The 26,684-nt window shown below is 39.0% G+C and overlaps 1 protein-coding gene across 5 annotated transcripts in view; it reads right to left on the reverse strand.

Moving 5' to 3' along the window:
• LOC124554873 (dnaJ homolog subfamily C member 5) overlaps positions 1-26,684 on the reverse strand; it is a 91,562-nt gene that overhangs the window by 8,101 nt on the left and 56,777 nt on the right. For 3 of the 5 annotated variants that reach the window (XM_047128543.1, XM_047128541.1, XM_047128542.1), the window contains exons 6-8: positions 25,337-25,402; positions 1,704-1,845; positions 1,280-1,374 (exon numbers count right to left, since the gene is read on the reverse strand). In XM_047128543.1, the coding sequence (XP_046984499.1) occupies positions 1,304-1,374; positions 1,704-1,845; positions 25,337-25,402 (279 nt within the window). In that variant the 3' untranslated portion in view covers positions 1,280-1,303. The remainder of the gene's footprint in view (positions 1-1,279; positions 1,375-1,703; positions 1,846-25,336; positions 25,403-26,684) is intronic. The other 2 variants (XM_047128544.1, XM_047128545.1) reach the window with 2 other exon arrangements.

Genomic DNA, 26,684 nt, shown 5'->3' on the forward strand with positions numbered 1-26,684 from the left:
CATGATAAAAAACTCAGATAAGAAAAGAATAGAAGCTTTTGAAATGTTGTGCTACAGAAAAAGGTTTAATATGTTGTTCTGTTTATTAATCAGGAGAGACAAAACTGAATTGGGGGAGAAAAAAATTCTGATGGTATTACTTGACTGAAAGATCAAGTTGCAGGACCTGTTGTGTCTCCGTCAGATGCAGTACACAGCACTAGACTTTAGAAAGTACCACACACAGAATGGCCAGCCACATCCTCGATAGCACACATGTCAGGAACTACCTCATGCTTACAGTCCAAGACATTCAAATAGTCCATTCTTACACCAATAGTTATGTCTGCCACCTGAGTGCGCTGAAACCCAGAGCTATTCGATCCATCTGCCAAATAGTCCAGATTCGCATGTTCATATGTAGAGCACAAGATTTAAGTGACCGTACACCAACGCACAACCAGTTATCACCCAGCTGCCTTCAGTTGCCTATGGTGATTGGACAATTCTCTACAGTTACTACCCAGTTCCAGTCATTGGGTAGTTAATGCCAAGTGTCTAAGATTATCTGTTGAGAGGCTGAACTTATAAACTCTCAAACTGCAGTCCTAACTGAACTTCAACTAGAATATTTAGTCATCATTTACTGTGTTAGGTTAGGTAACATTCAGACTTTTACATAAGTGTGTCTTCTCCTCGAGCAAAACCAGAGTACATTTTGATGCACATTATTTTAGTAAATGATTGTTCTTATTTCCCACATGTTGTCCTAGTTATTCTGTTTTAGATATTTTGCCCTGTGACGTGACTGTGGCAAACAATCAAGTACGCCACCTTCCTACAAGTGTGGGAGGGAATCCACCTTCTGCCATCTTTAAGTTGGCTTGCACAAGATACCTAGAGAGCTAGATCAAAACAATCTTTGGACTGAAGACAGCAACAACACAGGCATTATACTCTCACTCAATATGCAAACAGAATGGGACACAAAATCCATAATACTGGTACAAAGTATCCTCCACTGTGCACCCTGCAGTTGCTTGCAAAGTGTAGATATTAATGTAAATAAACTATTGTTAACTTCTGACTGTAATTCTTTATCAATGTTGTAATGCATTGTATGTGGCTTTATCATATGTCTGTGCCACTGCAGTAAAGACGTTACAGCCAGGAACAGATGATAGTTCTTTTAAATGGTTAAAGCTATGTACGCAAAATTTATTTGCTCCTAAATGGCTTTCATAAAATGGACATACATGAGCAAAAAGTAATATCACTCTGCAACTATGATGCCACATACCTGCAGAACTAGGGTACTCCCCCATTACCATTTTGACTGCTGTTGAGGCTGTGCTGTTTGTGCTATGTGTGATGGAGACCCCTTCTCTGACAACCCTAAAATATAATGCACAACTGTACTGTGTTTACACAAAATAAATCAACAAAAATTAAAGTAAGTAATTCACCAGACAGAGAGAGAGAGAGAGAGAGAGAGAGAGAGAGAGAGAGAACATATCCCCAGATGTGAACATACCCTCAAGAGTTGCAAGTGCAGGTTTATATAATGAATTTACCAGGTTCTCTCATTTACTTTGTCATGTATGCTTTGAGAAATAAATTTCTGTTATGTGAAATTACATTAAGTGACACAGATCCATGTCAGAAGGTCTCGTACCTTCCCTAAAATGACGGATAAAAAATTTCAGTTAAAACTATGCACATACCAGGTGTATAGGTCACTTTTTCTGCTGGGTTCAGTGATGTATTCTCCGTTGCATTATCAGGGGCAGATGCAACAAACACAGCACTTGTACCAGTAGGCTGAGAAGTTACAGCTGGTCCAGCTTCATCATCGCTTAAATCCTCCTACAAACCAAATGAAATTTGAGTATCACCTTGAACTCTTTAGATAAAAAGTTGGTTAGCAATATTTTACAGAAACTTAACATCTGAAATAAACAAACATGAACAACAACAACAACAAAAAGTTAATCAGTGTTTAAATACCTCACAATATGGTCTATGTATTATCATAAATACATTTTGGATCTCCTGGTTTTCAATTTTTTATGTACTTCAATTACGCAAAATATGACTACAGTGCTGACTACAACTATAAGTTTTCTGTTATGGAGCTTCACTGCTATGATGGATACTTACTTACGTTCATCTGATAAAGCTCTTAAACAGCTTCTCTTTCCAATTAAATTTTATAGGGACATGGCAGCTGAAATTTGTATTATTTGAGAGGCAGAACACAACATGATCCTTGTTATGAAGCCAACTAGAGATAGAAATTACACTATTCAATTTTGAGGGATGAGATGGTTGGAGAAGGATGGGGGCATATTAGGTGGTATAGTGTGATTTAATCAAAGTAATTAGTATTTAACACTTATCAGACATTACTGGGTAAGATCTCATTTTGTCAACATACTGTACAAAGTGTTACTGCAAGAAGGATCTATCAAATAGCCGAGACTATTACTGACATAACTGCAGGTTAGCATTAGGACAGGCAGCTGGCTCCAAACCAGCAAAAAGTACAGTTTTGTGCAATATAATAATTGTTTAAGGATTTACTATTACGGTTCAATAGTATTCAATTACAGTGAACTGATATGAAATGCATTTGTTACATATGGATAAGTGCAAAAGAAATGATACATGTTAAAATTATTTTATATTTTACAAGGAAATTCTCAAACTGCAGTCCAAGCTGAATTTCAACTACAGTAGTTATTCATTATCTACTGTGTTAGTTCAGTAGGTGTCACGTCTTCTCCTCGAGCAAAAGCAGACTATTTTTAATATAGTTGGGCTTACTGCTAACAATGGTCAAAAGCTTATGAACACAGATTTCCACTGCCAAAATGAACAAACTGCTCCTATAAGCAACATTAAGCATTTAGTCCATTTCCATAAACAGAAGATTATTAAACCACAAGTTCATTTTACATTATTACATTTAGCAGATTATCATGAGTAGGAATAGATTTCAACTGTTATTGAGATAGCTTCACTGCTCAGACAACTCTGCAATCCAATGGCCAACAAAATTAGACCAATTCCACAGCATCATTTACAACAATTACATTTCATATTCAAAGAAATTTCAGGCTTGCAGCCACTCATTGTCAACTATATTTTGACTGAACAACTGCCAGTAATCCTCAGGTGAGCCATTAAGCCTGAAGAAGGTGTCCTCTATTCAACAGTTGACTAGTGCATTGCGAGTCTTCAGTACATGCGTCAATATTGTAGCGACGGACACACCAAACTACAAAGAAGAAGTCCCTCTCTGGCGGAATTGCAAAATTCAGCTGTCCTTAGGATTGCTGCTTCGTGTGACCATCGGCGAACTCCATCATCTTTGATCAGAACAAACTGAGACGACGACAGCGATTCATGTATTGTCTACCCGATAGTCGCTACCACAGTTCATCAGATTTTTCACGATGCATATTTCTACAGATTCTTTAATAATGGATCTCCAAGAAGATGTTACTGTACCCAGAATTACTGTTTTATCACATCTATTGAATGTCTATTGGAGATAAAATGTATGACAGTTTCAGACTTGTTTGGGTGCAAAAGGTGAGTGCAGAGTTTATTACTCGGGGCAGCAGTCCTTCATGGTGCATGTGGTATGGCCAACATAAAACTTACCACAACGGCAAGGTATTTTACAAATCCCAGCCTTCCACATTAACAAATTGTCCTTCACTAATCCCAGAAGTTTGGCCATCTTAGATGACGGGCAGAAAACCACTTTCACTTGAAAGCAAATTAAACAGGGTAGAAACAAATAAAGCTAAGAAATCAGGAAGTGAATAAAGAGGAGATCGCATCAGCAGAATCTTTAGTTTTTTTTTTTTTTCACTTTTTTGTGGATATTTGATTCAAGACAGCACGAATCCTTAACTATTTACAGATGGAAGTGGTTTCCCACTCACCATGTAATATTGCTGAACTTTTGGGGTCAGTGATGGATAATTTGTTATTGTGGAAGGCTGATATTTTGAAAATATCCTGCCAACGTGGTAAGCCGTATATGGGCCAGACCACATGCACAGTGGAAGAACACAGTACTGAACATCAATGCTGCACTCACCGTTTGGTACAAACCAAGTCAGCTGTTGCCGAACATTGTATCTAGACTGGACAGTCAATGGAGTATGATAAAACAATAATTTTGGGCACAGAAACAAACTTCTTGGGTCTCCATTAATAAAGAAGACATGGAAATACAAGTGGCAGAAAATCTGACAGACCATGATAGCGTCTAGCAGTTAGATAATGCATGGAACCCTATCATCTCCACAGTTTGCTCTAATATAAGACACCAGACAACACAGACAGTCTTAGTGAGTGGCGACTCCCAAGGACAGCCGAATTCCGCAGTTCAACCAGTGAAGGCACTGCCACTGGGCATTATTATCACACTCTCAGTGCGCTAACAAACTGCAGAACGGAGGACATCATTGCAGTCTTAAAAGGCTCACTTGAGAATGACTGACAGGTCTGTATATGAAATATCATGGAGTGTAGTTAACAAAGATTTCTTGCAAACCCAAAATTTCTTGGGACGTTCAATTTACTGGGAAATTTTTAAAAGAAGCAGCTTTGCACCGACAAATCAACAGTTTGTGACTTGGTCATCTGTTTTTCACACAGAATATCAGAAAAGAAAGGCAATTATGGTGGGATACTTTATGAATTCTGTGAATCGCACAATATTCTTCCCAATATAAAAAATCTAGGACAGGATGTCATAGATGGGTTATACACCTGGAGTTGTTTTATATGTGATGAGACCCTACTTGAAAAAGGGTATTTGCTTTATATAAACTTTTTTTAAAAATGGAAATGGGGGAAAAAAATGACAGTAGTTGTAAGTGTAAAGATGAATGGAGAGTACTCACCATTTCAAAATGCACTGTGCTGAAATGGCAAGGAGCCTATAAATCTATGCAGTCATTAACTACAGAGGTGCGACAATTATTACGACCCAATATTTCACAGAAAAGAGCACTTTTGTGTTTTCATGTACTTGCTTATTTAACAGGTCAATGTTACACCAATATTTCGTATGTGTGCCTTTCAACTTTAACAACAACACCACATTTCTCCTACATATGCTTTCTATTGCAAATGAGTAAATAATTTCAATTTCAGCATCGTACTGCCATAGTTTGATAAGTCCCTCCATAATTTTTACCTTTGTTGTAAGGGTAGTTTTTGTCCCTCTTTGCTCTCAGATGGAAACCCAGTTCTAAGCAAAGAAGGGAAAGCAGAAAGGTGGAAGGAGTACATACAAGGTCTATACAAGGGCGATGTACTTGAGGACAATATTACGGAAATAGAAGAGGATGTAGATGAAGATGAAATGGGAGATATGATACTGCGTGAAGAGTTTGACAGAGCACTGAAAGACCTAAGTTGAAACAAGGCCCCAGGAGTAGACAACATTCCATTAGAACTACTGATAGCTTTGGGAGAGCCACCCCTGACAAAACTTTACCATCTGGTGAGCAAGATGTACGAGAAAGGTGAAATACCCTCAGACTTCAAGAAGAATATAATAATTCCAATCTCAAAGAAAGCAGGTGATGACAGATTTGAAAATTACTGAACTATCAGTTTAATACGTTACGGCTGCAAAATACTAACATGAATTTTTTACATACGAATGTAAAAACTGGTAGAAGCCGACCTCGGAGAAGATCAGTTTGGATTCCATAGAAATGTTGGAACACATGAGGCAATACTGACACTACGACTTACCTTAGAAGACAGATTAAGCAAAGTCAAACCTACATTTCTAGCATCTGTAGACTTAGGGAAAGCTTTTGACAATTTTGACTGGAATACTCTCTTTCAAATTCTTAAGGTGGCAGGGGTAAAATACAGGGAGTGAAAGGCTATTTACAATTTGTACAGAAACCAGATGGCAGTTATAAGAGTTGAGGGACATGAAACGGAAGCAGTGGATGGGAATGGAGTGAGACAGGGTTGTAGCCTATCCCCGATGTTATACAATCTGTATACTGAGCAAGCAGTAAAGGAAACAAAAGAAAAATTCGGAGTAGGAATTAAAATACACGGATAGGAAATAAAAACATTGAGGTTTGCCGTTGATATTGCAATTCTGTCAGAGACAGCAAAAGACCTGGAAGAGCAGTTGAACAGAATGGACAATGTCTTGAAAGAAGGATATAAGATGAACATCAACAAAAGCAAAACGAGGATAATGGAATGTAGTTGAATTAAATCGGGTGATTCTGAGGAAATTAGATAAGGAAATGAGACAAACAAAGTAGTAAATGAGTTTTGCTATTTAGGGAGCAAAATAACTGATGATGGTTGAAGTAGAGAGAATATAAAATGTAGACTGGCAATGGCACGGAAAGCATTTCTCAAGAAGAGAAGTTTGTTAACATCGATTATAGATTTAAGCATCAGGACGTCGTTTCTGAAAGTATTTGTATGGAGTGTAGCCATGTATGGAAGTGAAACGTGTACGATAAATAGTTTAGACAAGAAGAGACTCTAAGCTTTCGAAATGTGGTGCTACAGAAGAATACTGAAGATTTGATGGGTAGATCACATAACTAATGAAGAGGTACTGAACAGAATTGGGGAGAAGAGAAATTTGTGGCACAACTTGACTAGAAGAAGGGATCGGTTGGTAGGGCATGTTCTGAGGCATCAAGGGATCACCAATTTAGCATTGGAGGGCAGCGTGGAGGGTAAAAATCGTAGAGGGAGACCAAGAGATGAATACACTAAGCAGATTCAGAAGGATGTAGGTTGCAGTAGGTACTGGGAGATGAAGCTTGCACAGGATAGAGTTGCATGGAGAACTGCATCAAACCACCACCACCACCACCACCACCACCACAACACTACTGCTCTTCTGCCCAAAGACTCACTACTGGATTCAAATTTTTCTGAACTTTTAGTATGTTGTGTGTAGTGCAGAATCCAAGTTTTTGACCTCAAGAACCCTGTGCTAACTTTCAAGGGGGAGGAGGATCTGAAGAATTGTGAAATTTTCCCACTTTTTCCATATTTTGTGTATAACTTTCCCCTTTGCATTCCACAACAAAAAGACACTTCGCCTTTCTTGTAGAGAGTTGCTTTTCCTTTAATTTACACTGGTTAAATGTCTTTTCATGTGAAATATTTACCAAGCTACAGAGCTTCAAACGAACAGAAATGTGTCTCAATCATCAAAAAACTGGAAAATGTATACTTTTTGACATTATAGCTTTAATTTTGCAGCATTATTAGAAGCACAATGGTCAGTGTTTGTACTGCCCTCGGGTATCCAGCTTAGTGCAGTTGTTTATGTAACACAATATTTCAACAGCATATCTTGCTGTCATCTTCAGGTGATACCTGTGAAATTAGCATCTTTACTACATTGTACCTCCTTTATAATCTTAATGCTCCGCACCCCATCCCTCACTATCTGGCTGTGCGCTGCATCAGTAGTGGTGCTGCGACTGTCAAATACTGAGCAAAAACTCCAGCCATCTGTGCTTCAGTGGGTCCCAGTCAGAAGCGGAAGTCGCACTCTGACAACATTGTGACTCCATCTGGCCAAGTGCTGGGCCCAACAGTTTACTGGGAGTGAAGCCCTTGTCTGCACTATGAGGCTACTGGCCACTCTTATTTCAATAGCCTCCTTTAGAACACACTCCCAAAATGAAGTCCATCTGAGCACTTCAGTTTGTTCATATTTCCTTGGGAACCCTGTAGCAATACAATGTTCAACAACAACAGATTTCATTGGCTGCTTGAGTTTACTGTCTCCTGTGGTTCTGGCACCATTCTTCAATTGTCCACACAGTCTTCCCGATGTGTGCCTCACCACATTTCCAAGGAATACGGTAGAGACCTGGTTCATGGAGCCCCGAGTCCTCTTTCAACACACCTAACAGTGCTCGAATTTACAGAGGTGGACAGAAAATGCATTTAATGTTATATTGAGCCAAGATTCTTCTTATTTTGTTTGATACTTTCTCAGCATACAGCATCATCTTACCCACCTTGTCATATTCTGTTTCCTGGGTCAGTACATTCTGCCAGACAGCAGGTGGGATTTGTCTCCTGCCGTATCTGTTGTTCTTGAACACACCCTTAAAGTTGTTGTGTTCCCTTGTGTTCCACAGCAGAATAGTAATTAAGTGCAGCAACAAAATTTTGTGGAACTTGCTGGGATGATGCCAAGTGTTGCACATCGGTTGATTGCGCAGTGATGATGTTACCAACATCAACACTCAGAAGAACTGAAGTACAAACAAGCTGGGGGCCCACTGCATTAGACTGTGTGAGAGAAAATGTCGGGAACACCTGATTCGGCACTTTGACAACAGTGCAGAGCACCACCAGCTTGGAATCCACTGCTATGAGTACGCAGTTGACCGGCTGAAGTGGGAACCTCAACTCTGCAAGCTGCATTTCTGCTGGTGACTCGACTGCAGATGAGGGCCAGGACAATCTTCCATGGATGAAGAACTTATCTGCCTATCTGTGATACATTACATTTGGCACCTGTGCCGCCACTCGTGAGCAGCTGTATGCTGGGATCGCCTCTCGGGCTGCCCTTCATGTCACTGTTGCGTCTTCCGCTTACACACAATCTTGAACAACTGATAACAGAGGCATGCACAGATTTCTGGAGCCTAGCCTAAGCACGGCTTAGAAAAAATTCAAAAACACAAATGTCAGCATATCAGTAACTATGTACATTTCATTCAATGGCTGCAAGAAATACACTTTCATAACCAAGATCTAATGATGAGCTTTTATGTATTCTCCCTCTTCACCAGACTGCTGCTTGCTGATTTCTTCAACTCAGCATCAAATTCACTATGGATGTGGAAGAAAATGGTACTTTCCTGTTTGGATGTCCTGGACATGTGCTAAGCAGATGACACTATGGGACAGTGTGTGTAAAGGAAAGCCACCCATACTGATTTTTATATCCAAATGTCCAGCTGTCGTCATCCTTCAGAGTGTGAGGGTGTGCTACGTACACTTGTGCACAGGGACCATGCAATATTGGACGAAGTGAGCTCAACCACCTTAAGCAATGTATTCAGGAAGAATGGATTCAGTGGGAGACATATGGTGTGCTTTCAAGGGTACAACCCCAGCAAATGGAACATGACAAGCAGGATAAGAAATAGGCACATCTGAGTACACCAGAAAAGTCCCTAAGAAAATTAGCAAATTCTTGGCTCGACATAACACTAAATGCGTTTTACGTTCACCTATGAAAATGCATGTAATATCAGATATCTGAAAGATGATTTGGGGCTCGATAAACTAGCTGTCTACCATATTGCTTACAAATGTAGTAAGGCATACATTGGACAGACTGTGTAGGCAGTCAAAGAAAGATGCCAGGAGCATACGAGACACCAAACTCCAGACATCACCAAAATAATCTGTTGCAGGAAATTATGCACTTATAGGGGACTCAACGAAATATGAGTGGCTGATGGGCTGATCAAGAGAGACAGGGGCTTCACTCTCAGTAAAGTGTGGGACATAGTGCCAACCAACTGGAGTTCAACATCAGCTGAGAGCAAATTCCAAGCAGGAGGGGTGAAAGAAGCACTGAGGGACCAGAATTTGGGCCCAGCATTTGACAATTGCACCCCTCCTCCACCTACCCAACACGGGGTATGGCCAGGTAGCAAGGGAAGGGGTGGGGTGGGGTGAGGAGCGCTGAGGCTAAGATGCTCATTCTACAGATATCACCTGAGGATGACAGCAAGGTACTCTGTCAAAAACTTGTGTTATGTAAATGACCACAACTGGTTGACCATTATATTTTCAGGTGTCCAAAGTTTATCAATCCCAAGAAGCCTCCCCCCCTCCCTCCCAACACTCCTTAATGGCATCTTTAAGAGTGTGCCTAACATGGAATTCACTCAGGTGCGATGTGTGAGGATGATGGCAAATACATCTCGCACAGTTTGGTGGAAGATGCCAAAGATAACAAACTACCTTGCCTAATGACACAGCCATTTGAGCAGTTTGCATAGCCCTATGGGAATCATGTGGATGCACATAGGTGACGAAGCTGCAGTTTGCACAAGCTTCGTGCTCTTCCATAGACCTCATGCTGTGTTGTGATGTAGCTAGTTGCCATGTTCCCTCGGTCACGTGGAAGAAGCCATGTCCCTGTTAGATCACACTCACCAAGTACTCACTCATTTTCGGAAGTGGGGACGTTGAGTGATGGAGAACTAATTTCACTCATTCGGTACGCCACGCGAATGCAGTGCTCTAATGCCACCGTAGTTTTTGATGATGGTCTAGTGACATCCATTACCTGAGCATTGAAGTAACAGGCTTCACTACACTGATCTACAAAATTAGCCTTTTCTGCAACAACAGCCATTACAATGTCATAATTTTTTTAATCAAACAACAGCAACAACAACAACAACAACAACAACAACAACAGCAACAGCAACAACAACAACAGCAACAACAACAACAGCAACAACAACAACAGCAACAACAACAACAGCAAAAAAAAGGAACTTCATTTCAATGGTGATGACTGAAATGGCTGCAAAGGGCATAGAAGATACCAATTCAATGATAATGAACACTTTAGATATGAGTGGTGTCTATTCTGTCAGATATGTCCAATAGAACAGACACCACTCTCGATGAAGCTGCTGGGACATATACATGAATAATAATTTAAGTGAAAGGAATGGGAAGGAAATGGCATGGGAAAAGAGGCAGGAAGGAAATAATGACTTGCAATGTGGTGTGGTGAGCTGGAAGTTGGGAATTTTGGTTTGACAGAAGATGTGTGTGGGTGGCCGATGAGGTTAAGGGAACCGTTCTAGAGAAGCAGATCATTTGTGTTCGAGTCCCAGTCTGGCACAAATTTTCAACTCCTGTCGCTGCATTGCTGCAATGCCTTCTGTGGCTGGAAGTCATTATTTACTTCCTACCACTTTCCCATCCCATTTATTTCCCAATTATTTATGATAATAAAGCCACTGCATAAACCACTACTAACAATGATATGTTTTTGTACAAGGTGAAGACACACAGCCTGGTATTGCTGACAGCATTAGCCTAAAAAAACCCACACACCTGTTACAATGGGATGGACAAGTTCTCCAGCATTTCCAACTCATTAACATCATGCAATTTCTTTCTACATGATTTTGTTTCTCTTCACACAGTAAGTGGGAGTGACACTACTGCAATCCCCTTAGCACATTGGAAGAATAAATTCAGCACCATTTATAACAAAAGCGCTCTGAACAGGCAGGCGCAACAGTACAACAAATTTCTGAAGCAGGAGAAAGGTTTCTTGAGACACTGTAGAATAGCAACATTAACAGTGTAACACTGGATGATCTTTGACACCAACAGTTCTTTAAACCTGTGGAAATACCCACATTCCAACTTACGAGACTGCTGTCCACTTCAGACACCACCCAGTACCTTCCTTTTTGAATCTGCCTACAGGTACAGCCATGGCTGGGTAATAGTTTCGATTCTGAGGCTGCACGCGAACAAGAGGATAGAGTGATCCCTATAACAACAACGAAAAATTCAGCTCCAGACCCCTTACTGATTACGATGACAGGAAAAACTAACTTACGACATTACAGTCGAGGAGGAAGAAGCGGATTCCCCAATCTGACTTGTCACAGGGATCGAAGTGGTCAAGGAATTAATTTATTTGCCTGTTCTGTTATATATTTTTTGTTCTCAGCCATTTTTATTTTTTAAATATATATTTAGCTGGTAGGAAATTACATTGTATTCGGATGGGACTATGGTGTGTTCTTGGTGGAGGAGGAGGAGATTAGTGTTTAACGTCCCGTCGACAGCGAGGTCATTAGAGACGGAGCGCAAGCTCGGGTGAGTGAAGGATGGGGAAGGAAATCGGCCGTGCCCTTTCAAAGGAACCATCCCGGCATTTGCCTGTGTGTGTTCTTGGTGTTTTTAAATTTTCACAGTTACAAGCACCTACCAAAGACCTGCATTTTTTGCCACTTTTGTACAGCCTTACGAGAAATAAGGATCCTGCTGACGGTAGGGATGGGAGTTTCTTGATGTCAAGAGTTGACCATTAGAGAGACCTACATTACCCTTTTTAAAAAAGTTGAACATTAACATTATAATGCAAAAACCTGTCCTTTTTGTAATTTTTTTCATAACCTGAGAATCTTGCCATTCCTTCAGAGTTGCATCTCTTGGTAAGTACATGGTGTAAAAGTCAGTTTGTCCAGTGCGGAGTGTAGAAAATTTTGCACTCTACATGAAAGATTTGAGTTTTTTCTTCTCACACAATGCATGGAAAAAATTACAGAAAAAAGTTAAAATGTCACAAAATTTTGCAGTTTACGATCCCTCACATACTGTGAATAAATGTTGCAAAATGAGTGTGTCCAACATGTATTGTCAACCAAGAATCTCCAGCAACATTTAATCATTGTGAATGCAAAGTTTTCTTTCGTGGCCACTTCTGTATGAGTAGGCCTATACCAGAAACACTTTGGACTATCGTGTAGAAATGGACAGATAAAGACTAAAAAGAGAGAAGGAAAGTTGAACTGTTGGCATTCTTTAAGGACCACCTACCTTCTCTATTTCACTGACAAAATCTTGCAAAAAGATGGTTCCTTACCTGCTGCCACCACATCATCTAGACCTAAATCCTACACAATTGGTATGGACCCATGCAAAGCATAAGACCCATAGTTTGTGTCAAATATCTCACACTCTAACCCAGAAAAATAACAGGTGATATTTCTGCTGCTAATAAATAAATGCCATGCGACACCTTGCCTGCTGCAAGCCTTTCAATGTAAAACTATTTTGGTGACTTGAGTGTCAATTTTGCTGCTTTTATATTCAGGTAGTTTTTCAGTTGCCCTCTCAAGGCTGAACGGACCCCGTTCCCAACCTACCCAACATAAAAAATTTTAAGTGGTCATTGGGAACCAAACACCGAACCCAGGCGACACTAGCCAAAAATGCTAACCGCTACACCTTGTGGTCAGGTTACCTTCATTGTTTTAATATTAGATTTTACTGTTGTGGTATTGGAAGACTTGAGAAGACTGTGTCTCACAGGAAAAATGTGTGTGTCTAGAGATACTTTGACGGACGAGCAAACTGAAAATACAATAAAAATGGTTGGAACAGAGTCTAACAAAGAGACAGCATTATCATCCACAAGTGAAACGGCAGACAAAAAAATCAACAGACACTGCTGTGGAAAGTAGTTGATCAGATACTGCCAGTAAAGCCTCCTGCTGTGAGATATACTGTATGTTCAGTTGCTGTTCTTTTTCAACATGGTCACTTCATTCAGCAACACGTAAAGACGTATAGGCTGTGACAGCATACCACTTTTGAGGGTATGCAAGTGTACACTTTTCCTGTTTCCTTTCCCTGCTTCACAGGCATAAACATGACGGTGCTGCCACCCTGGGCAGATAACCAGTTCGCTTTGCCATGTAATACTAAAAGTTCATAAAATTTGGATCCTTTGTAAATAAGGGCCATTGTGCCTGGTGACTTGACTATATGGTGATCCACAGGGTACGAAAACAGTCACCATCAACACCACAACTGAGGCAGAAGTCTCTTCCAGGACTTTTTTTTTTATATTGGTGTTCATTCATTGAACCTTCAACAATAGAGAAAATGTGTGTGTCAATTACGGAACTGGGGCCCACTCCATAATAGAAGTTGGGTGCTTCACAATTTGAGTCACACACAACAAAGAAAACTGTTCACATTAACACATGCAATATATGAACTCATCTGAAAAGCAAACTTGCAATAACACAAAAAAAGTTAAGTTTCAGGTTTTAGATGGTTGTCTGAATGGATGCTAAAATTCACTTTTCTCTAATGGTGTCTCCTGGAGGAAACGTGTATTTTCCTTAGGGGAAAAAGATTAGAGAACTTTCAGAAGGTCTAAAATAGATTCCTTTATCTTGTTCCAAACCAACCTCAAAATGATTTTTAACATTATTAGTCAAATCCAGACTTTTCCTAGCCACTGAACTGCATTAATTGGGTTTTCTTTTTTAACAATTAATGAGTTTTCTTCAAACAGTAGAGGTACAAATAGATAGTCCGTACCCTTCCAGGTGATCCTTTAATTATCGCCTAGTGATTCTCCTACTGCTTTGGCAATTTAGACAAGTTTGCACTGAATTCGTAGACTCAATTTACTCTTTCATCTACCTCTTTCCTACTGAGCAGAATGATAGTCATGCCTATTACTTCGAGCTTACCTGTGCTCGACAGTGAGGTTATCAGTGATGTCTATTGTTTAATGTTTAGTAATTTTTATGAAATTTGTAGCCTTTTGGCTATTCTCTCTTTGAATACTATTTTCTTGCAAAACTATTTTTGAAACAGCAAGTTTTCCATTTGACTAACCTCTTTTTCTGTTCACAACTTCAAAAATCTAACATGAAACAAAACTACAAAGATAATATCTAAACAAAATTCTGATATAACCATATTTATGTTGTTCTTTAAGAGTACATCACTCTTAAAACTAATGCTGATTACATTTTTTATGTAAGAAATTTTCATAAGTTACTAAAATGTACAGAGGATCACATGATAAACAACTGAATTCCTCAAATCAACCCTGTTTCATAAACAGAAGTAATAAATTTGTCAAGCTAATGAAATTCAAATATGTTACACTCATTATAGGAAGTAAAAAGTGTATAATGTCTAATGAATCACTGCTTTAGAGTGAAGGAAAGCAATAATTCTAAAAATTTTGCTTAGAGTCCAATAATTTTCACACCTCTGTACACTAATGGCACGCCAGACACTAAGCAGTATGATCAAACAGTACCATGCTTGTGAGGAACAACTACAAAGTGTGAAAAGTTTGCTCCTGTATTAGGTCTACAACTTTTGCTTCTGCCATTTTGCAATAGGTGCCAGTACTTGCAAGTGGTGGTGCAGTTGATAGGTCGTAAGCGTCATACAATAAGCTTAGGCATTTGTAAACATAATGCCATCAGAATGTTAGTCTATTTGTGGTTGTGTCATAAAGTCATTCTTAATTGAATACATCAACTTACGTGGCCCAATACTTGTGTTTTATGGGAAGTTTTAATTTTCTGCTTAAGCATGGAGAAATCTGTGGCTGAGGCTTATAAAATACTGCATAACCTACTAGTGGAAGAAAGAGTGGAGAATTGTTTCAACACTTCAAGAACAGTGATTGATGCTTTTGAGCCAAGCAGTGGAAGAAAAAGCCCACAATACAGTGATAGAAATGAAACGGTGATTTTGGAAATGACAATGCTTAACCCAACGCCACAAAACCTGCCAAAATATACTTGGAAAAGTTGAAATGGAAAGTCCTACCCCACCCACCATATTCTCCTCACATTTCTCCCTCTGACTAAAACCTTTTCCGATCAATGGCACACGGCGTGGCTGACCAGCACTTTTGGTCATATGAAAAACTGCAAAATTTGATCAATTCCTGGATCTCATAAGATGCCTAGTTCCTTTGCCACAACATTTGTATGCTGCCTGAAAGGTAAGAGAAAGTAGCGGCCAGCGATGGTCAGTACTTTTAATCTTTTGCGTGTGTGAAAGTTTTTCACAATAAAGCCTCAAACTTCGAGAAAAGTGGTGGAAGCAAAGTTGTAGACCTAATATTATGAAAATGTATCTACACAACACACATCTATTGTACAGACAAGCAACTGGAAACTATTAGGTCTCTAGATTTTAGAGAAAAATTCAGGCTGTGGTAGGGGTTAAGATGCTACCCATATAGAAGGGAGGAGGAGAAGAAGAAGAAGAAGAAATACTAGAACAGCAGGCATCTTTTGTTATTTAGAGGCCATGTCTGCAAACAAAGCCATGCTACACATGCACTCAATGCATAAAGAGTCATGAATTATGCAACAATCATCCATTTTGTGAAGTAAAGCAAGCTCCTTGTATAGAATAATGCTTCAAAATCTATTAGCAATAACAGGAACTTCATTTTTACCACTTTTAATACAATACATATGTTATGTCTAATAACATATGGTTTGTAAGTACTTTTAAGTTACTTCATTCCCAATATGAAAATAAATATTCTGTTTAACGGTTTACTACACCTGTCACTGATGACCATGACCTGTAAATCACAAATATTTGCTATGAGGTTTTCTTTCCCTAGCTTTATGTAGAATTTGGTATGTAACAATTAAATCACAGTTTGAGATATCAGCCAGATTGTCGCATGTGAGATAACTCTTACATGGCTGTCACTGTGTTATACTTGCATTAACATAATTACACTGTATAATTTATCTGAAACTATATAAACTATTCTCCAGGTGACATTCCTTTTTTACACAGTTTTATGACCTGCATTATTGCCAATGGGCCTATGGACTTGCTATAACTGTACAGTACCTACCTACATCAAAATTATAACAATAAAATGCATTGCAGGATGTATGCAAGTATGTAACACAATTTTATTCCCAATTCTATCTGTGACTGCAATAAAATTGCATTTATGGTTTCGATATTAGGCCACATAACCTGTGCACCTACTTAGTTTAATGCTGTCGTGAAACTGATGAACATTTAGACTATGCATACCAAATCAAAGGACTTCATAGTAATGGAATATACAATTGCATGTCATCCCGGAGCAGCATTTACTGAAATCTTCAGCACTTTATCTCTCCAATTGGAGATCAGTCAACAATATGAGTCATGGGGCTTACACTATTCCTAAGGTGACATTTTAGGGGTCACCATTTAAATAAGGCAGAACAGTTGACCCTCTTTTCATCTTCTCATTGATTGCTCACTACTTTGACCTCACGACTCTAAAGGCTACTACTATTTCTTAACACTGCATGCCATACCTTACTGCAGAATGGAAGTGATCATCACTGGCTTTGATTTTGGCCTGAGGTCTTTGTGAGATAATGTGTCAGCAAAGCGGAAAATCATGCTTGTAATTTAATCAGCCCAATCACTAATGATGATGTGGTTTTCAAAAATAGCCAGTTGGTTGTACAGCATTTAGTTCTCTCTGTGAAGCATCCATTACTGCAGCTTCCCTTTGTAAAACTTCCCCACATGCAGAAATGGGTACTTTAACAAAGGTCATTAACCAAGAAGAATGTGAGAGTAATGGTGAAGAATGACTAAGAAATTCCTCCACATATAGCCCAAACACTCTCACATATTATTGTAAAATGGAAGTAATGTTATCAGTGAGGGTTTACTTTATTTTTCATCATGCCATCTTCCCATTAAAGTCAAGATAGTGCAATAGTTTTGGTAGTAGTAGAAGCTTGTTGGTCCTATCACGCATAATCTCTCAGCCATATATAGCTGCTTTTATATATATAAGTTAGAAAGTTGCACAGTCTTTATTCCAAACTGGATTACTGTCTCAACAGTTCTCACAGAATTGAGGTGTTGAGCACTGGACTCCATGCTCCTGTTCTGGTTATCTGTATTTCCCACAGATTTCATATCCCTTAGAGTACTGCGTGAGGTGGCGCAGTGGTTTGCGCACTGGACTCGCATCCGTGAGGACAGCAGTTCAAACCCGCATCCGGCCAACCTGATTTAGGTTTTACCCGACTTCCCTAAATCCTTTCACACAATTGCTGGGATGGTTCCTCTGAAAGGGCACAGCTGACTTCCGTCCGCACCCTTCCCCCATCCGATGGGGCCAAAGACCTCGCTGTTTGGTCCCCTCCCCCAAATGAGCCAACCAATCTTAGAGTAGGCTGTTCTAATGCTGCTGGAGCTGGAACAGCTTACTTTACAGTGTAAGGTCATGTACCTAGAGCACTGGTACATAAAACAACAAATGATGTGAATGAATCCTGGCATTGCAACTCTGTCTAATTAGATCAATAATAATTCACTCTTTTAATAATATTTTTCATGCCAATTGCTCCTTCAGCTTTTCTGTTTTATTTAAGTTCTTGCATGTCATCATTAAATCCCTGCAAGATACAAAATCTTTATAACAACTAAGTGTGGTTCTGTTACTGCCAGGGATTCTCCAAGACGTTCACCTTAATATGACTGTTGTCTTTGGTGAGGAGTAACTTTTCACCAGGAGCGTCTGATTTTCCTAACTGCTGCACAAATTTTTCACAGTTACTACAACGTATTGCAAGCCTTTGTTTACATGAAGTGGGGAAAACTTTTCAAACAATACTTCCTCTTGTAACAAAGCAGGTAGATTCTTTCCATCCATTATGTTTTCCTTTCCCCAAAATAATAATAATAATAATAATAATAATAATAATAATAATCACCACCACCGCCACAAATTTTGCAATATCTTCAATACTGTCATTTATGTAACATGTGCACAGTACCTAAAATCTCAAATATGAACCCTGTGTTTATTAAGCTAAACTTTTTACCAATTACATTCTTATGATATGAAGAAACAAGCAGTCTTGGTTGCAGAGTTAATTTTTTAATTATTTCCCAATGATGCATTTAATCATTATTTAGGCATCTTTGGACTGGCTGATATTTGGTAGTGATGGGTACATGGGATACTGCCCATATAATTTTGTAGCAGGTAAACACCCTTTGGAAAAGCTTTAAAAAACATTGCGTGGTGTCCCCATTATGGCATGTGGCGCATTCCAATGAAAATCTAATAGGCTCAAGCCTACAGTAATGTTTTACATCATAAAAATGCCAGAGGTGTGGCACATATTTTGGTTGTACTTTTCATGAGCAGTCTCCCTAACCACCACAGCATGTCTCCTATCCGACCCAAATTCCACATGTCACACGCTACAGAGCAATGCCCATTAATCTACTTGCTTGCAGCTTACCTGTATTCTCGCAACGGTTCAGATACTACTGTGCATCTGCACTGAGGTATCTTAACACCATCACTTCATAATAGTTAGTTTCAAGTGGTCTTTGCAACTTAAATTAATGAACGTTCTTTCTGTACCGTGTTGTGATTGTCAGGAGTGTAGAGTGTTATTGTCATTGAAACCAATTATTGTTGGACTCAATATTTCGTGTGATAAGACCCATTTAAATGAACCACAGAAGACTAATTATACCTGATGAATTGAAAGAGGACTGTGATAATTGTGAACTTTGACTATTTAAAGCAAAAGTGAATTGTTTAGTTTGTGCACAATTGAAAACTTCACCACTGTTACAGTGGGTACTGGCCTGTAAACTTGCGATAAATAATATTCATAACAACTGTATCAGTCACTGTCTTTAACATTCAAAATCCAACAGGAATGCAGTGTGCAAGTTAATTTCAACCAAACTGTTAGTGGTGTGTACATTTTGAAACAGACACCATTCTACATCAATTTAAACTTTCAGTGCAGAGGTGACCAAGAAGAGGAACTACAGATGACAAGAGGCTACAAAGAACAGGTCAGTATCGCTACACTTTCTCTTGCTAATGAAAACGAAATTACAAAGACGACTGACATTTTGAAGCTGTCACACTTTGTGAGCTGTTGAGAAGGCGTTTCTGTTCCCCAACAAGAGACTCATCATGTTGGTAGTGATAGTTTAATAACTAAGGATCGTTCTGTTCCCAGAGACAAAAAAGGCAAATGCAAGTCAACTCAGGTGTAGCCCATCATACTTGCTCAAACCAAATACAACACAATACAAGAGTTAGAGGCTGCCTTCCAATAGGTGTTTCACACTGACCACTGTACACCACATCAACAAGCAGCTCAAATTTTAGTGAAAATAGTTGTACCGTCCTGGCAGTTAAGCCAAGATTCCCACAACACTAAATGGTTCACCAACACCATCAAACATGCACAGTGCTTACAGCTATAGAGGACTGGCATCACTGACCGATTACAGGTTTCACTAACTACGAGTTGTTCGAGGTGTTCCCCATATGATACTACAAAGACTGCACATGTAGTTTAACAAATGCTATGGGTGCAGCAAGCATTCATCCCCTCTCCTCCTAGGACCAGACAGAGTGGTATGCCCTTACATGTTATGGTGACACCGAAGTGCTGAAACAAAGTATAAATGTAATTCTTTACCTCAAGCTCACTATCTACCCTCTACAGCTACAGCAGCTATAACTTCTTTGCAGGCATCCTTTTGTAGCTCCCATGAGGGAGCAGGGGAAGAGAAGAGAACAAAATATTTAATATTCAAATTGGCAATGTCTCCACTTACGAGGTGTGGCTAGAAAAAAACCGGACTAGTACTGGTGAAACAATAAAACGAATGCAATAAGGCTGAAAGTCGCGTGGCCTGTCACGTGACTCTCGCTCCGCCTACTGCTCGAGTTTCATCTGCCTCCTGCACTCAGTCTGCCCGTGGCGTCTGTTTCAAGTAGTTGACGTTTTGTCTGTGCGTCGGAAAATGTTGAGTGTACAGAAAGAACAGCGTGTTAACATCAAATTTTGCTTCAAACTAGGAAAATCTGCAAGTGAAACGTTTGTAATGTTGCAACAAGCGTACAGCGATGATTGTTTATCGCGAACACAAGTGTTTGAGTGGTTAAAACGATTTAAAGATGGCCGCGAAGACACGAGTGATGACACTCGCACTGGCAGACCATTGTCAGCAAAAACTGATGCAAACATTGAAAAATCGGTAAACTTGTTCGACAAGATCGCCGTTAACTCCTGTTAACTCAGGCACTGCTCTGATTGTTAAACGGCGATCTTGTCGAACAAGTTTACCGATTTTTTCAATGTTTGCATCAGTTTTTGCTGACAATGGTCTGCCAGTGCGAGTGTCATCACTGGTGTCTTCGCGGCCATCTTTAAATCGCTTAAACCACTCAAACACTCGTGTTCGCGATAAACAATCATCGCCATACACTTGTTGTAACATTACAAACGATTCACTTGAAGATTTTCCTAGTTTGAAACAAAATTTGATGTTAACACGCTGTTCTTTCTGTACACTTAACATTTTCCGACGCACAGACAAAACGTCAACTACTTAAAACAGACGCCACGGGCAGAGTGAGTGCAGGAGGCAGATGAAACTCGAGCAGTAGGCGGAGCGAGAGTCACGTGACAGGCCACGCGACTTTCAGCCTTATTGCATTCGTTTTATTGTTTCGCCAGTACTAGTCCGGTTTTTTTCTAGCCACACCTCGTACTAGCCTGTTTTGTTAGCAACACACCATAGCCACAAATCTTGTTAAAAATATAGCAAGTTTTGTAAGGGATATATATTAGACTGAACTGTAACATATTTGTAAGAAGCTGCTAATGTGGTTATGTTATGGCATGGGCCCAAACTTTGCAATTATTTGGCCTCTCTACCGTCTCTACTTTGCAGTAAACATGTTACTATCATCATCATCCATCATCCATCATCCATCATCATCATCATCATCATCATCATCATCATCATCGCATTGCAGTAGATGCTGCAGGAATTTTCTTTCGCTCATCCTGAAATGTAGCAAACCACTACCTTAACTGTTTTTGAGCACACTCAGTGCCCCACCAGCTCTATCACACATTCCACTGGGAACAGAATAGTTTAATTTCCTCCTATTTTATTAATCAGTTCATTATGTTACGGTTTTTCTTTATAAATGGAGGCATTATCATTCTGAAATAATAAGTGCCTCCTGTCAACCATGGACCCTGCAAAGGTTGCTTGCATGCCTCAACGATACGGACAGCTGTACCTTATGTGGAGGCACATTTTGGGGTATCAATGGTGAGGAAAGACGACAGGGGGTTCCTGAAGAGGGGCAGCAGCCTTTTCACTAGTTGCAGGGACTGATCTACCCATGTAACATCAGCCAACAAGGACTTGCTGTGCTGGTACTGCGAATGACAAAGTAAGGGGAAACTAGTTTCCTCATTCAGATCTCTATGCAGTGACTATTCGGGAGGGTGTCGTCGTCATGATGAATGAGATTGTTATTCTAAAGGTCGGGGTGTGGAATGCTAGATCCCTTAATGGGATTTATTAGAGAACTTAAAGGAAAATGTATAGGTTGAATTTAAGATATCGTGTGAATTAGTGTAGTTCGGTGGGAGCACTGTATGTGTGGAACAGACCTGGAGACACTGGAAGGTTTTAGACTGAATATGTAATGGTAAGGCAGAAATTCTGGAATCAGATTTTAAACTTTAAGACATTTCCAGTGGCAGCTGTAAACTCTGACCATAATTTACTGGTTATCAATTATAGAATGAAACTGATGAAACTGCAAAAGGGTAGGAAATTAAGGAGAGGGGACCTGGGTAAGTTAAAAGAACCAGAGGCTGCCGAGAATTTCAGAATGGGCATCAGGCAATGACTGACTGAAACGGGGGATATGGATACAGTAGTAGATGAATGGGAAGCATTGAGAAATTACAGAGGAAAGGCAATAGAGGATCACATAGGAACGAGGATATGGGCTAGCAGACATCCTTGGATATCACAGGAGATAATGAATTTAACTGATTAAAGGAGAAAATATAAAAATGCAGCATATGAGACACATCTACAAAACAAGACTGACAGAAAGTGCAAAATGGCCCAGCAAGATTGGCTACAGGATAAATCCAAAGCTATAGAAACATATATGAAGGGAAAGATAAATACAACCTATTGGAAAACTGAAGAGACTTTTGGAGAAAAGGGGAGTAGCTGTATGAATATGAAGAGCTCAGATGGAAAACCAGTACTAAGGGAAGAAGGCAAAGCTGGAAGAATGTAGAAGAGCTATACAAGGGAATGAACTTCAAGGCAATGTTATAGAAAGGGAAGAGGAAGTAGAAAGGCATACTGAAAAGTAATGCCTCCGAATTTTTTATTATGTTCTCAATATCAGTCGAGATATTACATGTCATGCATATCACTCTGTCGACTTTGCCCCTTTGCTGATGCAAGTTGCAACCATCTGGCACTAAGAGGGCTCCTCAAAGAATTTGTTAACACATGGCGCATGACAATGCCAGTCCATACACAGTCGCTGCAGCATCTGCAACAATCCAACAATTTGGGCTCACTAACTTCAATCATCCTTCATATTGTCTCAACTTAGCCCCATCTGATTTTCATCTTTTTCCAAAACTTAAAGAATACCTTTGAGGACATCACTATGATAGTGATGTGGTGGTGTAAGAAGAGGTGACATTGTGTTCCGTGAATAAAATCAAACTTTCTACATGACAGTCCCAACAAAATAGTCTCTCATTAGGTGAAATGTGTTTGTTGCAGGGTGCTTACATTGAGAAATAAATATGCAGACATGAAGAATTAAGATAAGAAAGTTTGTGAGTTTTCACATAAAAAGTTCCGAGACATTACTTTCCATCATACCCCCACAGATGGAGATGAGATGGGAGATATGATACTCTAAGGACAATTTGACAGAGTATTGAAAGACCTAAGTTGAGACAAGGTTCCCGGAATAGATGACATTTGCTCATAACTACTGACAACCTTGGGAGAGACAGCTGTGACAAAACTATTCCACCATGTGTGCAAGATGTACGAGACAGGCGAAATACCCTCAGACTTCAAGAAGAATATAATAAATCCAGTTCCAAAGAAAGCAGGTGCCGACAGGTGGGAATATTACTGTACTATCAGTTTAAGAAGTCATGGTTGCAAAATACTGACATGAATTATTTACAGGAGGGTGGGAGGACTGGTAGAAGCTGACCTTGAGTGAGATCAGTCTGTGTTCTGTAGACATGTAGGAACATGTGAGGCAATACTGACAGCAAGACTTATTTTAGAAGATACGTTAAGGAAAGGCATACCTATGCTATAATATTTACAAACTTAGAGAAAGCTTTTCACAATATAAACTGGACTAAAGTCTTCGAAATTCTGTAAGTAGCATGGATAAAATACAGGGAGCAAAAGTTTATAGACAACTTGTACAGAAACCAGATGACAGTTATAACAGTGGAGGGTCATGAAAGGGAAGCAGTGGTTGAGAAGGGAGTGAGAAAGGGATGTAGGAGAAAAAAATAAAAAAACTTTTGAGATTTGCCGATGACACTAATTCTCTCAGACAGCAAAGGAATTGACAGAACAATCAAGAAGAAGTAAGAACAACATCAAAAAAAGCAAAACAAGGGCAATGCATGTAGCTGAGTTAAATCAGGTGATACTGAGGGAATTTGATTATGAAATGACACACTACAAGAGTTTGGCTATTTGAGCAGCAAAATAACTGATGATCGCCAAAAGAGAAGTGACATAAAATGTAGACATGCCAAGAAAAGCGGTTAAGAAGAAGATAAATTTCTTAACACAGAATATAAATATAAGTGACAGGAAGTCTTTTCCGAAGTTACTTTGCTGGAACATAGTGTTAACAGAAGTGAAACATGGACAATAAGCATTTCAAATAAGAAGAGAACAGACATTTTTGAAATGTGGTGCTACAAAAGAATGCTGAAGATTAGATGCGTAGATCGTGTGACTAATGAGGGAGTATTGAATTGAATTGGGGAGGAAAGAAATTTGTGGCATAACTTGATTAAAATAAGGGATAAGGTGACGGGGGACATTCTGAGACATCAAGAGACCACCAATTTAGTTGAAGACTGCGGGTGGGGGGGGGGGGGGGGGCCCTAAGCACTGCTCGCCCAACATTTGCCAGTTACAGGAACATTTGATGGTCAAAATCGTACACCCTACTAGAGCATTACATATGTATCACTACTGAAGAGTAACTTTGTATTAATGTATTTGACATCACTATAATTTGAGTTCCATGACTGCTGACTTCAGTGAATATATTATGTATGAACAGCAACAAAAACAAAAGTTTTCTAGAACATGCAGTAAATTTTTTGTAGTATACACGTTCTAAAAAATGGTTTTAAATTTCACATTTCATGCTAAGACTCAAAAGAGCTTTTATCCTGCACATCTGACAGATCTGAGAGTCAAACATACTGTACTTTGACTATGAAATTCAGCCACTACATTCGATACAAGAGAACAGAATACAACAGAACAACTTTTCTTTTGCTGTCAAACTATGGCAGGGTATTTCTTCTTAAAGGTTAATCATCTCACAGTATAACATACAAAACTTTAAAACCTTCCAAGTAAAAAACAATTTTTTGAAACAGATATTCATGTTTTTAAGAATAAATGTTAAAACTGGTATGCTGCTCTTGGGTGAAAAAAAGAATGAATTAAGTTGCAGTTTGCAACATCCAAACCTTTTTTTAACAACTAATAGCAAAATATTTTGCAACATGAAAGCAACATTATTGAATGATAAGTACTATATTTACCTAAAGAGTATGTTGTGGTCCATCTGTGGAAACAAACAAATTAAAAAAGAGTATTACATGTGCCGCACCTGTTTCTTTGAAGAATGAGGCTGCTCCGAAACGACACCATCAGCTGCTCCGGATCCAGCATTCCTCTACAAATAGAGCAAGCGACCAAGCTCAGTCCCAACAAAAAAAAAAAAAGAAAACTACTAAATAAACCAAATCTAAATTAATGCAGTCATGCAGGATATCCACAGAAATACAGAAATGTACAACTTGTCAAAACATTGTCAAATACTGTGGGGAAAAGAAAAAAAAAGAAAAGGAAAGAAAGAAAGTCACTGGCAACATTCACTAGAGCAAGTCGAAGGGACTGAAGAGGAATAATGAAGGTAATTTACTACTCACATTGCTGTATATGATGACAAAGACTGGTTTAAGGCAAAATGAAGGAAATAATAATAATAATAATAATAATAATAATGCAGGGTAAAAAAAAAAAAAAAAAAAAAAAAAAAAAAAAAAAAAAAAAAAAAAAAAACCAGGAAGGGTAAGACACCCTACAATACTTAACTGCAGATTTTGGTGATAAGCTTCGTTGGAAAAATGTGTGAACTTTATACATGCCTTTAAAAACAACAATAATTGTTCTGAAAGAAGGGCCTAAACATTGAGCTCTCAGAATTTTTAGTTTGTTACTTGTTCAGTGGAAGTAAAGTCAGGGAACAAGAGGTCAGTCTTATTAAGGATAATATATCTACCAATGATCAAAAATATGTTGAACTTCTACTCATTTAGTAAGTTGTTAGTATTTCTTGAACATATAAAGGTGTTGGAGCTGCTGCTGGAAAAATTCTGTTTTCATATACACAATTTCTCTGATGAGTCTACAAATCAAAGGGAAGAGCAAAAGCTAATAAGAATGTAATCTCAATCCTCATTTTAAATGTGTCACATAAAAACCTAGAAAAAGCTGTTCAGAGAAGTTAACAGAATCTCCTTACAGTGACCAAACACTCTAGATCGTTTGCAGCAAATGACTTTTTCATGCAGTTAACAACAGAAAACAGACAATCACAAATGTTCATTGCATGCATAAATTGTACATTCACTGTAAGTTCTATCCATTATGGATAACTGCATTCCAGTATCACAGGAAGAAAGCATTTGAACAAGATGTGCTCATGCACATATTAACACAAAAGATAATTTTACTTATTAACCTGACTCAGAGATAGAAACCTTTGATTTGTTGTGTGACTAACATTACAGTACAGTTGCTGATCACCATTTCCTGAAAATGGAAAGGAGATGTGGAAGACTGATATTCTGTTATTCATAAATTAAGAATCACATACAAAATATCCCTCACTGCTAATACTCGGCTTCATGGAGAACTGTTCTGAAGCCACACACTATCAGTTAATACTGCAT

The sequence above is a fragment of the Schistocerca americana genome, chromosome X, assembly GCF_021461395.2.
Source record: "Schistocerca americana isolate TAMUIC-IGC-003095 chromosome X, iqSchAmer2.1, whole genome shotgun sequence".
Classification (NCBI taxonomy): Eukaryota; Metazoa; Arthropoda; class Insecta; order Orthoptera; family Acrididae; genus Schistocerca; species Schistocerca americana.